Consider the following 11,966-nt stretch of genomic DNA (forward strand, 5'->3'; position numbering starts at 1 on the left):
AAGTCAAAATTAGTTATGTGTATAAAATAATAAGTGACATTTGCAGTTTGATTGCATGTGGCATTGTGTTGGCAAGTGGTAGGATAATACGATCAGTGATTACATTGTACGTTCCCAGAGGGTGTTTGTTAGCCAACTTGTCAGGTATCCCTATCATATTTCAAGGCAAAGTCATCAACCTCAAAACAGAGTTTGCGCTGAATATGAATCTGTTCTAAAGGTGGGTGCTGCGTGTAAGAACACACCTGTAGTGGAAGCGAGTCAGTCGCCGGCGTAACACTTTACCACCATAAACCAGAGCCTGAACCTCTGAAAAAACCATTCTCACCACCAGGTGCATTCAGTGGCTGCTCTGGAGTTTGCAATCACATCCCCTGACCTTCATCAGCAGATCGATCTCACCCTGCGGTCACGGCTTTGTAGATGTCAAATGTCCATTTTTTTTCTCCTCAACAACCACTAAACGGCCCTTGTGGTGAGATCGTTTCCCAAACTGATATTTCCAAAGTCATGAACGAACAAAATGTGGGTATAATCGTACAAAATGGTTTGAGACTTGAACTTTACCAACTAAAGTTGTGAAATATAGTCACAGTGTTAATAACAAGTTGTGGGGACAAAGGTGGCCTGCAGAGAGGTGATTGTTTTATTTATGACTGGTCCGGGGTCAGTTTTACATAATACATTACTGAGATAGTTGAGGTAGGATGAATTATGAGGCATGTTCCAAATCTGTTATTAAAAAACTACATTTGTGGGTTTTAACGATTAAAAAGCATTATTATTATACAAATATGAGTATCATACCTATACTTTATAATACTTCATCCAATAAGACCATAGATTAGTATTTTGGGGAGTCATCTTGTTTACAGACAAAATTCTGTCGTATTTTGGGTGAGAAGCCTCTTTAAAAGGCATGTGTCTATCATCACAAACATCATTTAAAAACTCACTCACGTTTTCTTTCTTTTGTTTTCCTTTCTGTTCTTCCCTCATCCCTCTTCACCCTCTTTATTTGGCCTTCAGAGAAGGATGTCGGATTGAAAACGTTCACAAGAATATTAGATGCAGGAAATATGCCTTCAACATGTTGCAGCTGATGGCCTTTCCCAAGTGCTACCGACCACCAGAGGGGACTTACGGCAAAGTTGACTCTTGAGACAATTAGCCATTTACTACAAAACCAGTCATTCTGTGTTGTCCAAGCTTATAAATGATGGTGAAAATGTAAATTGTAATTTTTTTTGTAACCAAATCAGCTTGAGGAATTTTATTAAGGTTTATTTGTTTTTGTTTTTTTGTTTTTTTAGGGGGGGGGGGGTTACTGTATGTTTATTCAGTCCCTAATTCAGTTTGTCAAATACATGTTACTTGCAGAATTACTAATGCACTTCCCCTTTTTCGCCTTGTTTATTTTCCATGGCCTAAGCAATGATAAACAATACTGTGTGGATGAACAGACAGTCATACTACTGTAGATACTCTGTGTGTTTCTGTGCAGTAGGTTTATGATCTTTTTTAAACCTCAAGCAGTTCAACCTGCACTTCTCTCCTGCAGAAATTAATGTGGACCCTTGAGTCGAGACTATGTTGTCGCACAAGGTGAAGAATGAACTTCCATGATCCAGTGATTTTTGTGGTATAAATACTGCTCTCAGCCATAATTGGAGAGCTTTTTATGGCCTCATTCCATGTTTGGATCTACTGAGCTTTACATGATGAAAGTGCAAGATTCAAAACTAAAAGCGTGACCTTCTCTACAGGAGCTTATCACATACTGAGGGTCCAAATCTTCCATGAATGTTTTTTCGACTGCAATCAGATTTTCATTAAGTTGGACCCAACTTTCCTCGGGGATATAGGTAACATACGAGTGTTTCAAAGCAGATGTTGAATTCTGTTGCCTTTTGATAACCCATCACATTCTCTTACTGGTTGCATTTGAGCTTTTTGCATAATATTTTTATATCTCAAGGTACAGCCCAGTGAAACCACATGAAGTACAGCTAGAAATTACAATAGAAGGAGGGTAATGGACCATCATTGCTCGATGTTGAAAAAAAAAATTCCATTATTTATTTTTGTATTTTAAAATGGTCTTATAATCTAAGGGTTGATACCTTGGACTGTAACTCATGTTTAAAATGTATTTGTTTTGTCACACATTGAACATTTATGATTTTCTATTTAAAACGAAATAAAAAGATAGTTTGATGTGCATATTTGTAATTGTTAAATATTGTATGTGTAAATAATTTGCATACTGTTGGTCAGTTTCACAGATGTGCATTTAATTGAACAGGTAAGTACACTACTACAGTGAATGAGTCATAATTTAATCCATATTGAGTGTTAAAAAACAAAACATCCATTATGTTTAGGGTCATATTGGTCTTGCAAGATGTAATTGAGTAAAGCAAACGACTAATAAAAAAAATTACTCCATGGTCTGAATTAACTGAAAACATAAACTTTTACATTTTGTATAACGAATTAAAACCTTTAAACCCCAAACATGAATTCTCCAAAAATCCATGTTTTGAGTATCACTTACTTCCTGTAGTCTTAAAAGGTAACTCTGAGAAGTTCTCCACAGTTTTTTTGTTTTTTTTTTTCTGTTTTTTACACATGTATTGTCTGTTTTACTTGCATCTTGGACCCTTCAGTCTTTCTTTAGGATCAAGATTTCTGGCATTGTCTCTTGACCTCTTCTTTGCCGAACGTCTCTATCAGACACTGGTACGGGTAGCTGACTTTTCATCATCTTCATCATCAACAAAGGTAGGCTAAATAACAGAAAAACCTCTCCGTCCAAAGCAATACAGTTCAACAGACTGCATCATCCAAAATGATCATACAGTTGAATCAACAACTCTCTGAAAGAAGCTAAGGCAGCATTTAGAATAACTTTAGCCATGTGTCAAAAAGTAGCCCCCTCGTGTTTTTTTTATGAATGTGCAAAAGTGAAAAATGGCCAAACTTTTAAAAGCAAGGTAGATGACTCCTTAACACGAAAGCTGTATTTCAGTTTTTATTGTTTCATAAACTGATGACCCGAACTGGACTTCCTGGATCATATGTCCTATTTCCAACGCAACTGCCTGCATATTTTTAACACAGGGCTGTCCAAACACCCTCTGACATGTATGGAAACATAAGTCTGGCATGTTCATAAAAAGTTATGTTTATATAAAAAAAATTTTTTTTTTTAAAAACGCAGCAGAGCAACAACTTGATAGTGTTATGGTAAAATAAATTTAAAATTAAAGAAATAAAGACTAGGTAAGATTATTTAGTGGAGTGAGCAGATAGTGGAAATATTTGTGATACTGGAGTCATTGGGCATATACTGTATATTTGGTATTACATTCAGTAGTGTTTAGCAGTGAGCTTAATAATATTATACATTCTGTACAATACAGTGCGTGCTGCCATTGTATGATACTTCCTAGTACATTTCTCAAAATTGTAAAACTGAAACACAAACTGTGACTCACAGTGACAAAGACTTCATCTGTACAGTTAAAAGCAAACAGTAGTACTGTCATCCTATACACTGAAATGGGTTTTGCATTTCAAATTTAGTCTGGTCTTTAAAAATAATACGTAACATTTCATACGGACGCTAGGATGGCATGGGTTGTTACAAGTTGACACGGTCACAATGTGGTATTTACAAATAAAAGCAGCCACAATTCTTTACAAATATATACAAATACACATTTATAGCTTACAGTATTTACATCATATTAAATATTCTCCTGTGCAGTTATTTTTTCCAAAAGGTTATTTAGTCTGTCCAGGAATATTGTAATATTTTTAAGTGAGTATGCTTCACATGGCGGACAGGCAACCTACAATTAAGAGAGACACAATTAAACATATTAAATCAGTTAAAAAGGTAAAATACAAATAAAAGCTAATATGACACCGATGCTTTGCCTAATATAGTATGTTGTACTGATATAAATATATAAATAGATACACTGCATAGATACACTAGAGATTATTTTAATACTTGCTTCAGCAGTGGTTATGCAAGACTGAGAGTTAATCAACAAGTAGCATTTTTCTCAAATGTACAGAGACACCAAGGAGGACTTTGTGAACAGGACTTACAGAGTTGGGCTGTAGGTTGTCATTGAAATCAAGGATGCAGCTTGCCTTCTTATTCATAACATCTTCTTCATCGAGAACCATTATCAACTCCAACATGTAACATTTGAGCGACATACTTTTACACTTCTCCTAGAAGACAAAGAAGTGCGTCAGTATGGACACACACTGTTACAGGTTTATTTCATTAACAAGTATAAATAAGAATTCCCATTACTTGGTAGCTGTGTTCTGTCGTAGCAAACGCAATGCTGGTATTGATAACAGCTCCACGACAGAAAAATGATCATGCTCACAAATCAAGAAATAATGTGAATTCTGTCTAAAGATGATTTTTTAAATAGTACTATTGCTCTCCCAGTTTGGCAATTTGCTCCATTCAAATTAAATGAGAACATATCTGCAATCTTATGTCCACGTTGAGTGCCAATTTAATGATGGAGATCACTTGACTTTAAAGCTGCCATAATCAATACCTTTATATCAACAATGGATCAAATGACTGCTGATATGTGAAAAGGGGTCACTCTTAGCAGCCTGGTCAAGACCAAAATCAGAGCTCAAAGGAGAGAGAAAATTGGACTCACATTCATCAGATGGCCAGAAACATGACTCCCAATGAACGCTAATGTTGATTTGTGTCGGCTTGATGTGTAAATAAGCCACTGTTTGGTAACACATTCACCTTATAGACATAAAAGGTGATTATGTCAGTGTGGCCAAAAGAAAAAAAAAAAATCAGTCAAGGCAGCTTTAAGGTTTCCAAATTCCGTTTGAACACTTCATGGATTTAAGTGTGCCGATATGGTCAACTAAAGGCTCACTTACTAGCTATTTCCAGCCCTTTGTCAACAGACAAATGAGCAAACCTCATCCACTGATGAAGACAACTGATGATTTTTTTTTTTTCCTAACTGAAGTCAAAACTGACATTTGAACATGTACTTTGACTACTTACTTCAATGTCATTAATGGACGGAGCATACAGCATAGCGTCAGATTTCTGGAAAGGGGTAAGAAAAAGAAAAAAAAAACAAAAAATTAGACAAATTAGGCTTTTGATAAACACTAGCCACTACATGTGTACAGAGGATATACTACAGGAGAGTGTCAACAAAGTATCAGCGAACATATAAATGTCATGGTTCCTACAGAATAAAGAAAAAACTTCTCTCACCTCAATGGTGTGTTTTATCTTACTCAAGCAAGTCTGTAAATCTGCTGTATCATCTCTATGAGCAGCACACGTAGAAATACTCAAGAAGCTTTCAGAGAATGAAGAGACAGTGATTACATATTAATTATGAGAACTAATGAGAATGAAAATGTGGACATCTTTTTGATGTTTTGGGTCCCTTGTACATTGAATGTAACAGTAGTCGGCTTTAATGACAGTGAAATGAGTATGTTAACGTCAGTGTTTAAAAATGATTGTGTTTTTTATTGACCCCGCTGTTTTTTACGCTACGATTTGTAACGGGCAGATACTATACTACACTATCCTCAACTGTGACAGCTGGGACATTAACAACATCATTGTTGTTAATGTCCCAACATTTTCTTAAAATAAAAAATTCAGAATATCAGACTTAACTGTGTGGTTCTTTTTTATTTTACAGCTACATTGTGGATTATATAAACATTCCCTCTGTCATTTTTAAGACAATTGATAACCAATATTTAACCTCAGACAAACCAGTCACACACTGTATGCCTACCTCAGAACTAAGAAACAAAGCCACACCTGAGTTTTGTGGCTCTCACGGCACAGGTTACAGGTCAACTGGAACTGGACGCCTTTCTAGAAAAAATGCAAGGAATTTTCAGTATGTCATCCTGACATCCTGAAACTGTAGACAGGAAAAAATCTGGTAATCAGTGTCAGTTTTTACTTTGATACGACTTTATATGCATCATACATTGATTTTTTTTCCCCCTTTGGTTCAAACATTATTTAAATCTTAAAACATACACACTCAAAACCCAAGTTAACAAAATTTGTGATAAAAAAAAATCCTTTTGACTTTATTTGTTTAGATTCATTTAAAATTTACTGTCCGGAATATCCAATATGTTTGTCTCAGTTTGTTCAGTAAATGATTAATGTGAAATTTGTAACACTACTGACTTCAGCGGTAACTCTCAAATCATGCTATTATTGACTTTTGAATATCAGTCTTGAGGTTACTACGTTTCCCACTAACAAACGTTACATCTTGTGCTTAGCTCAGATGAAGTTCTGCTCTTGCTGCTATATTTGCTTTAAGTCCTGGTGTCTTGAATCCCTGCTCTGCAAACACACTTTGTTTCTTTCAGAGTCACTGAGAGAGATACGGTTTCTACTAAACTGTTTTCCTGCTGTGGTTTCTCCATCTCTATGGACAGTGAGTCCGCAGCGTGCCAGAGGTGCGGTCAGACAGTGGGGGGGTTACTGCTTCCACTTCCATTGTTTCTAATGTAAACACAATGGCAGGAGACCAAGACTGGGTCTGGTCAACGATGGTTGAAGTCAGCTTACCACCATGGCTCACTGTGTGGCAAACATGGGAGCCACACTGAGGAAACAACACAGGGGCAAATTTTACTGGTATCTGAGTACCCTGAATTATGCACCTCTCTACCATCAGTGATCAAACGTGTTGATCACAAGAACAGTCTTGGAGCCAATCAGTGTCAAATATCGATAATCCAGTTTGGAAAATCAACATTTATATAATCTACTTTGGGCTACAGTCTTTGCTTTTATGCTGGGTGATGAGATTGGAGTAGTTTGATCACATCAGCCTGTGGCATAGAAAACATGTACATCTCCATTCTCCCTCTCTAGCCCTTGGGCAACTGCTCAGAGTGCATGAGTCCTGTCAACCTCAAAGGCATATGTTGCTCATTGGCAGCTGACTGTTCGCAGTTCTTTCAAAGCTTTTTTTTCTTTTTTAAATCAACTAGTTTGTTGGTGGAGGAGATAATGACGGGATAATATGACCACATCATGGCTACGAACCACCCAGTGGTTAAGCAGCGGGCCCTAAAAGGGGTTTTAGATTTGTTGTCAGGACAACATTTTGAGCCTCTACAAAAGCTGGACCTGGATATCTTTAATATATAATGGTACAGATCTTATATGCGCTCTCATATCACCTGCTGGCCAGACCATCAATGAAGATGGGGGCACAGCAGCGCATATTATCTCAGGATCAGGGTTGTGTGTTTAAGGCTTTCCTTTTTCCCCTAATGTCAGAAAATAGTGAAAATTGTCCAATTTCCAAGAGCCCAAGATGTCATATTCAAATTGTTAGTTCTATCCAGATTTAACAGTTCAAATCCCAGAAATACTCAGTTTAATATCATATTTGAGAAGGAAAAGCATCAGATCCTTACATTTGAGAAGGTGGAAGCAGTGAATGTTTGGCATTTTCTCCTGAAAAAATGACTGAAACAATTAATCAGTTATCAAAATAATAGTCGATTAAATTTTTGATTGATCAACGAATCGTTTCAACTCAATACAGCACTATAGAGTGACGTCCTCCAGTTCAGTGGTTCAGTCAGTGCTTACGTTGGGTTACTGTGAGAGTACTGTTGGGCTCATGCTGACATGCCCGTGCTGTCTCTGGCGTTCTAACATGTTTTTGTCAGGCTTGACATATTGATACAAAGCAGGGAGTGCATCTTATCTAAACAACCCTCCTCCTCAGCGAAACCCAACAGCTAAGCCTGTTGGAGGACAGAGTATAAACAAAATAGAGGTAAACATTAACCTGCAAGCAGCTCTGGTTTTATGACTACACACACAGCCCCGTGTGCCCCTTATTCTCATTTAATAAAGTTCAACGTGAGGGAAGCAGCGGACTCGCCTGTCACTTACGGGGCTGCTTTCACAGAAAGTGCGTACATCTTACAGACCCATTAGAGGGCCACTCGCGCTGTAACTCTTGTCACATTCTAGTAACTTTTGTTTTCATCAGGTTGCTGTGATGAAATCTGTTTCTTACACAATTTCTTTCATATTTCCCAAGCCAAGAGAGGGGTTTTCCCCAAAAAAACAAACAAAAAAAAAACAACAACTTGGTAGAGGTACATGACAAAAATCCATTCTGCTGATTTTTTTACTTTTTCTGCAGTAAAATAGATGAGAATATATTCAAATTAGTTCCTCGTCTCCAGCTTTTTCTGCAGAAGCAGTTTTATCAAATTTTAAGACTATATCTCTGGAATCGTTGTCTAAGTTAGTGTTGGCCTAAAAAAGCGTACTACATGGCTCCTCGACTCTCTGCCAGCTCAACCTTTCAAAGAATCATATACGTTGTTGAATTTATCACTTCAGTCTGGCTTCGTCCCCAACTAGCTTTAAAGTGGCAAACTCAAAGATTTCAGTCCAGGTTCATTTGGCGACACCTGTAGTTACTGGTGGTAACAACAAATGTGGTTTAATACTACAGCTCACAGAATTCCGGAGGAAGCAATACTAACTATTGTCATTTTAATACAGAAAGCAGGCAAAAACTGGCCTTTTCCCATCATTCTGTGAGCAACCGTGATCTGATTTTATGCTGCACACGGAATGACTCTCTGAACAGCAGCGCAGAGTGAAAGGAGCTGGTTACCTGGCTGAGAAGTTGGGCCTGTGCAGCCTGTCGCCTGCAGCTCTTCATCTAACAGCTCTCTGAGGCTGCTCCTTCTTGTTCCATTGCTTCCTGCAATATTTCAAACTGATTTTTGATGAACGTTAGCGTTAAGCGCTAAGCTCACTGACAAACACATTGCATTGCATTTCCTGCGACTACTTCATAATAAAAGTCATCCTGTGCTTCGTGAGTGAAATGCTTTTCATATATATATATAAATCAAAGCAATATGGAGAGCAACAGCTCATCAAATGTCCTGTACTGGTTCAACTATCACTGGATTACTCTGGTACTGAAGAAACTCAAAAACCTGATGATTCTTAGGCAAGTTCTGAAGCATCTTTTTTAATAATTTCTAAGCGGATTTATGGATGTTTATTCACGATGAACATCTGAGATAATAATATCCGCAGTAACACTGAATTATATTAGCCTGTATTTCATACTTGTGTCTTAAGATCTAACTGACTTATGATTCAATTTCACCTCGCACAGTATATGTGTCGTGGTTAGGCTGTGACCTTCCCTCATTCTTAGCGTTTTTGCCATTTACCCCTCCCATTGTGTCTCGTTTGTTTTCTATTGGTCCTTGTGTGCGTGTGTTTGTGTATGTGCGTGTGTGTGTGCGTGTGTGTCGTCCTGGGTATGGCAATCCAGTTTTGTCCTCCGGCCAATTCTCCTGCTGCCACTCCATAAACCCTGGTCCTCCTCTCCCTCATCACCCAGCGCGGCGTTCACGCTGTGGCCACCTAGTGGCTTTTGCTCAGCCTTTGATTCCTCGTGTTGTTTTTGGCGTTTCGAACTCATATTGTTTCTTCGGCGCTCCAGGTCCACAACCCCTCTCGGCCAGCCACGCTCCACACACACTAGTCAAGTGTTCACCCTACCCAGTGATCCACAGCCTCAGCTTTAGCCTGCCTCCATCTTCAATCCTCTTCATCATCACCACCCACTTTGAATTCAGTAATGAAGCTCTTGAACTTTTTGACAACTTGAGTCTGTGTTCTGCTTCTGGGACACTATTATCATTGCTTGCAACAATCTGCCTCACAGCTCTCCCTCCGAGCCTCCCTTCAACGCTCCTGCATCCCCTTTGTGCAGCTGATGAATTTAGACGTCTAACTGAAGTCCGAGGTTAGTTAGATCTAAGCCATAGTCAAGGTTTGCCTCTGTGAAACTGGCCCATGGTGTGTTCCTTTGCATGCACTTTTAAACTGAGTCAAAAGTTTTGTAACTCTGTATATTTTCTTGTTTTTGGAACAAGACTCACTCAGTCTGCCCTCGTGTTAAAAATCTGCAAATCATGCTTTCTCCGATAGTTATGTAAATAGTAAGGCAAGTTTATTTGTTCACTTTTGTGAATGAGAAATTGCAGTTTTTGATTTTTAATAAATTTAAGTTTCTTTAGGTGTGGATGCATGTCCTTATTTGTCTAAACGAGCCTCAACAGTTACTGGATTTCATTTCCATATTTCAAAAAGAATGAAAACCGTGAAACATGAAAACATGTTTTCACTTTGCCATTATGCATATATATTGAGTGTAGATTGATGAGCAAAAAGGGCAAGTTTACCCCTTTAAAATGAACTCTACAACACAAAGTGTGCAAGAAGTGAATGGATGTGGATACTTTGTGGAACAGCTGTATATAATAAAGTACTCTGAAACGCGGAATTCTGAATAACAAATACACCTTGCTGAAACGTATACATTTACAGTATATACTTTTGCTTAAGATTTGGAGTATTCGCTTCATACTTGTAATAGAGTATTTAAATCGAGGTATCACTACTCTTACTTAAATACAGGTTGAGCTCTTTTTCCACCCCTGGGAGTGGAGGTACTGCAGCATGACCACCAGTAACTCAAAGTATTGTACTCTGCACCGGTGGACTTTCCACCATTAACTCCCGACTGTCACACACGCTCACTGGCGGTTTGATGCGCCTCTATCAACAGCAGGTAAATGCCTGACGTGCACATGCCACCGCTCCGCTCTCGCCCACATACGGCAGCCGTGCGGTCGGTTGTTGTCTGCAGTTACTCGCCCAAATCTCTAGTTTGAGCTATTTGCAGCCTTCAAAGAAAACAGGAGGAGGACCTCGCTGAACCGGACTACGTCATCTGCGCAAGTGAAAGTGAAACTACACCGGTGACACTGCCGATTTCTCTGGGTTTTCACCAAATTACCGTAACGGCTCACGTTCCCCGCATCAGCGGCTGAAATGTCTCCCCGAGTCGACACACTTCCGATCATCACGCGCTGTTTATGCCCTGCAGGTGTGAACTTTGACGCCTTTCAGATTCATTCACTGAAATCGCGACTCGGACCTTCTGCAATTCCAACAGGTTGACTCCCCCCACCCACGCACGCACGCACACACGCACACACGAGCGCGCGCGCGGACACGCAGTCATTTTACCAGTCGCTGGTCTCCGGGGCATCTGAGCTGGACGAAGATCACCGGCAGCGCCGTCATGAAGTCTGTCATCTGCGCAGCTCTCGCTCTCCCACACATCGGAGCGACAGGCCAAGATCACATGTTTGCATTTCCCCTGTGATAATGGAGCCGTTCTGTGTCACTGGCCCATGCGCAGCTTTACGGAGACATGAGTCAAGCGTGAGTACGGACCGGATTAGAAGATCTGGAGCTCGACTTTGACACACGCCCCACTGTAGTCTGTTTCGAGCAAGGAGTTCACTCCTCCTCGATTCGTCACTTTGTAATCCACCGGGGACTGCTGCTAAGAGATTTTTTTTTTTTTTTTTTTTTTGAATTGCTTAGATGGAGACCTCCAGTTACAACAGCCGAAACCCTCCTGTCATTTCAACGTGCTCGGTCAAAATGGATTTTCATCACTTGACGGCATATTTAACACAAACGTGTCTGAGCAAGCGCAGCTGGTTACAAGGATCAGGACAACTTTTGCGCTGCACCGAAGCGGAGTAAACCCAGTCGGCTACCACATCAAAGCCACGTCAAGGCTGGTTAAGAAGTTGAAGAGATCGCAATCGTAACTTTTGATTGTAACCACGGCTGAATCACCGACCATACGACGCTGCCAGCTGCCCTGGAAGGCCCAATAACCACTTCAATAACTGAACATGTGTTTGGGAATATACACCACTAAAGCACAATCTGAAGTCCCATAACTGATGAGTTGGCAGTAACACATTCCTTAGTAATTCATTTCAGTAATGTCATTTCTTTTTATTTTTAT

The 11,966-nt window shown here is 39.4% G+C and overlaps 2 protein-coding genes across 6 annotated transcripts in view; one reads left to right on the forward strand and one right to left on the reverse strand.

The window, feature by feature from the left end:
- Window positions 1-2,445, forward strand: part of inpp4b (inositol polyphosphate-4-phosphatase type II B) — a 237,754-nt gene extending 235,309 nt beyond the window's left edge. Inside the window, exon 26 of one of the 2 annotated variants that reach the window (XM_040147202.1) lies at window positions 1,030-2,445. In XM_040147202.1, coding sequence (XP_040003136.1) covers window positions 1,030-1,162 — 133 coding nt within the window. In that variant the 3' untranslated portion in view covers window positions 1,163-2,445. The remainder of the gene's footprint in view (window positions 1-1,029) is intronic. The other variant, XM_040147203.1, reaches the window with a different exon arrangement.
- On the reverse strand, window positions 2,274-11,419 carry LOC120800823 (interleukin-15-like). Of its 4 annotated transcripts, none has more exons than XM_040147211.1 (6): window positions 11,168-11,419; window positions 5,838-5,916; window positions 5,297-5,384; window positions 5,078-5,122; window positions 4,123-4,251; window positions 2,274-3,857 (listed from the first exon to the last, which is right to left on the reverse strand). In XM_040147211.1, the coding sequence occupies exons 1-6, from the start codon at window positions 11,187-11,189 to the stop codon at window positions 3,753-3,755; spliced, it is 468 nt and encodes a 155-aa protein (XP_040003145.1). In that variant the 5' UTR covers window positions 11,190-11,419; the 3' UTR covers window positions 2,274-3,752. The 4 variants fall into 4 exon arrangements, with proteins under 4 accessions (XP_040003145.1, XP_040003143.1, XP_040003144.1 ...); XM_040147209.1 differs by having other exon boundaries at window positions 5,838-5,920; XM_040147210.1 differs by lacking the exon at window positions 11,168-11,419 and adding an exon at window positions 8,724-10,910 and having other exon boundaries at window positions 5,838-5,920.
- Between the last annotated feature and the right edge of the window lie 547 nt (window positions 11,420-11,966).

Source organism: Xiphias gladius, chromosome 15 (assembly GCF_016859285.1).
Source record: "Xiphias gladius isolate SHS-SW01 ecotype Sanya breed wild chromosome 15, ASM1685928v1, whole genome shotgun sequence".
NCBI lineage: Eukaryota > Metazoa > Chordata > Actinopteri > Istiophoriformes > Xiphiidae > Xiphias > Xiphias gladius.

What these genes read in the sequence shown, in the direction of transcription:
- LOC120800823 (XM_040147209.1), bottom strand. Translation starts at nt 11,263, where the DNA reads ATGTGTGGGAGAGCGAGAGCTGCGCAGATGACAGACTTCATGACGGCG. An exon ending in GCCCCGGAGACCAGCGACTG is followed by an intron (nt 5,921 to 11,167) that starts GTAAAATGACTG and finishes CATTTTTTCTAG; the next exon opens with AAAGGCGTCCAGTTCCAGTT. An exon ending in CGTCCATTAATGACATTGAA is followed by an intron (nt 4,252 to 5,077) that starts GTAAGTAGTCAA and finishes TTTGTCTTCTAG; the next exon opens with GAGAAGTGTAAAAGTATGTC.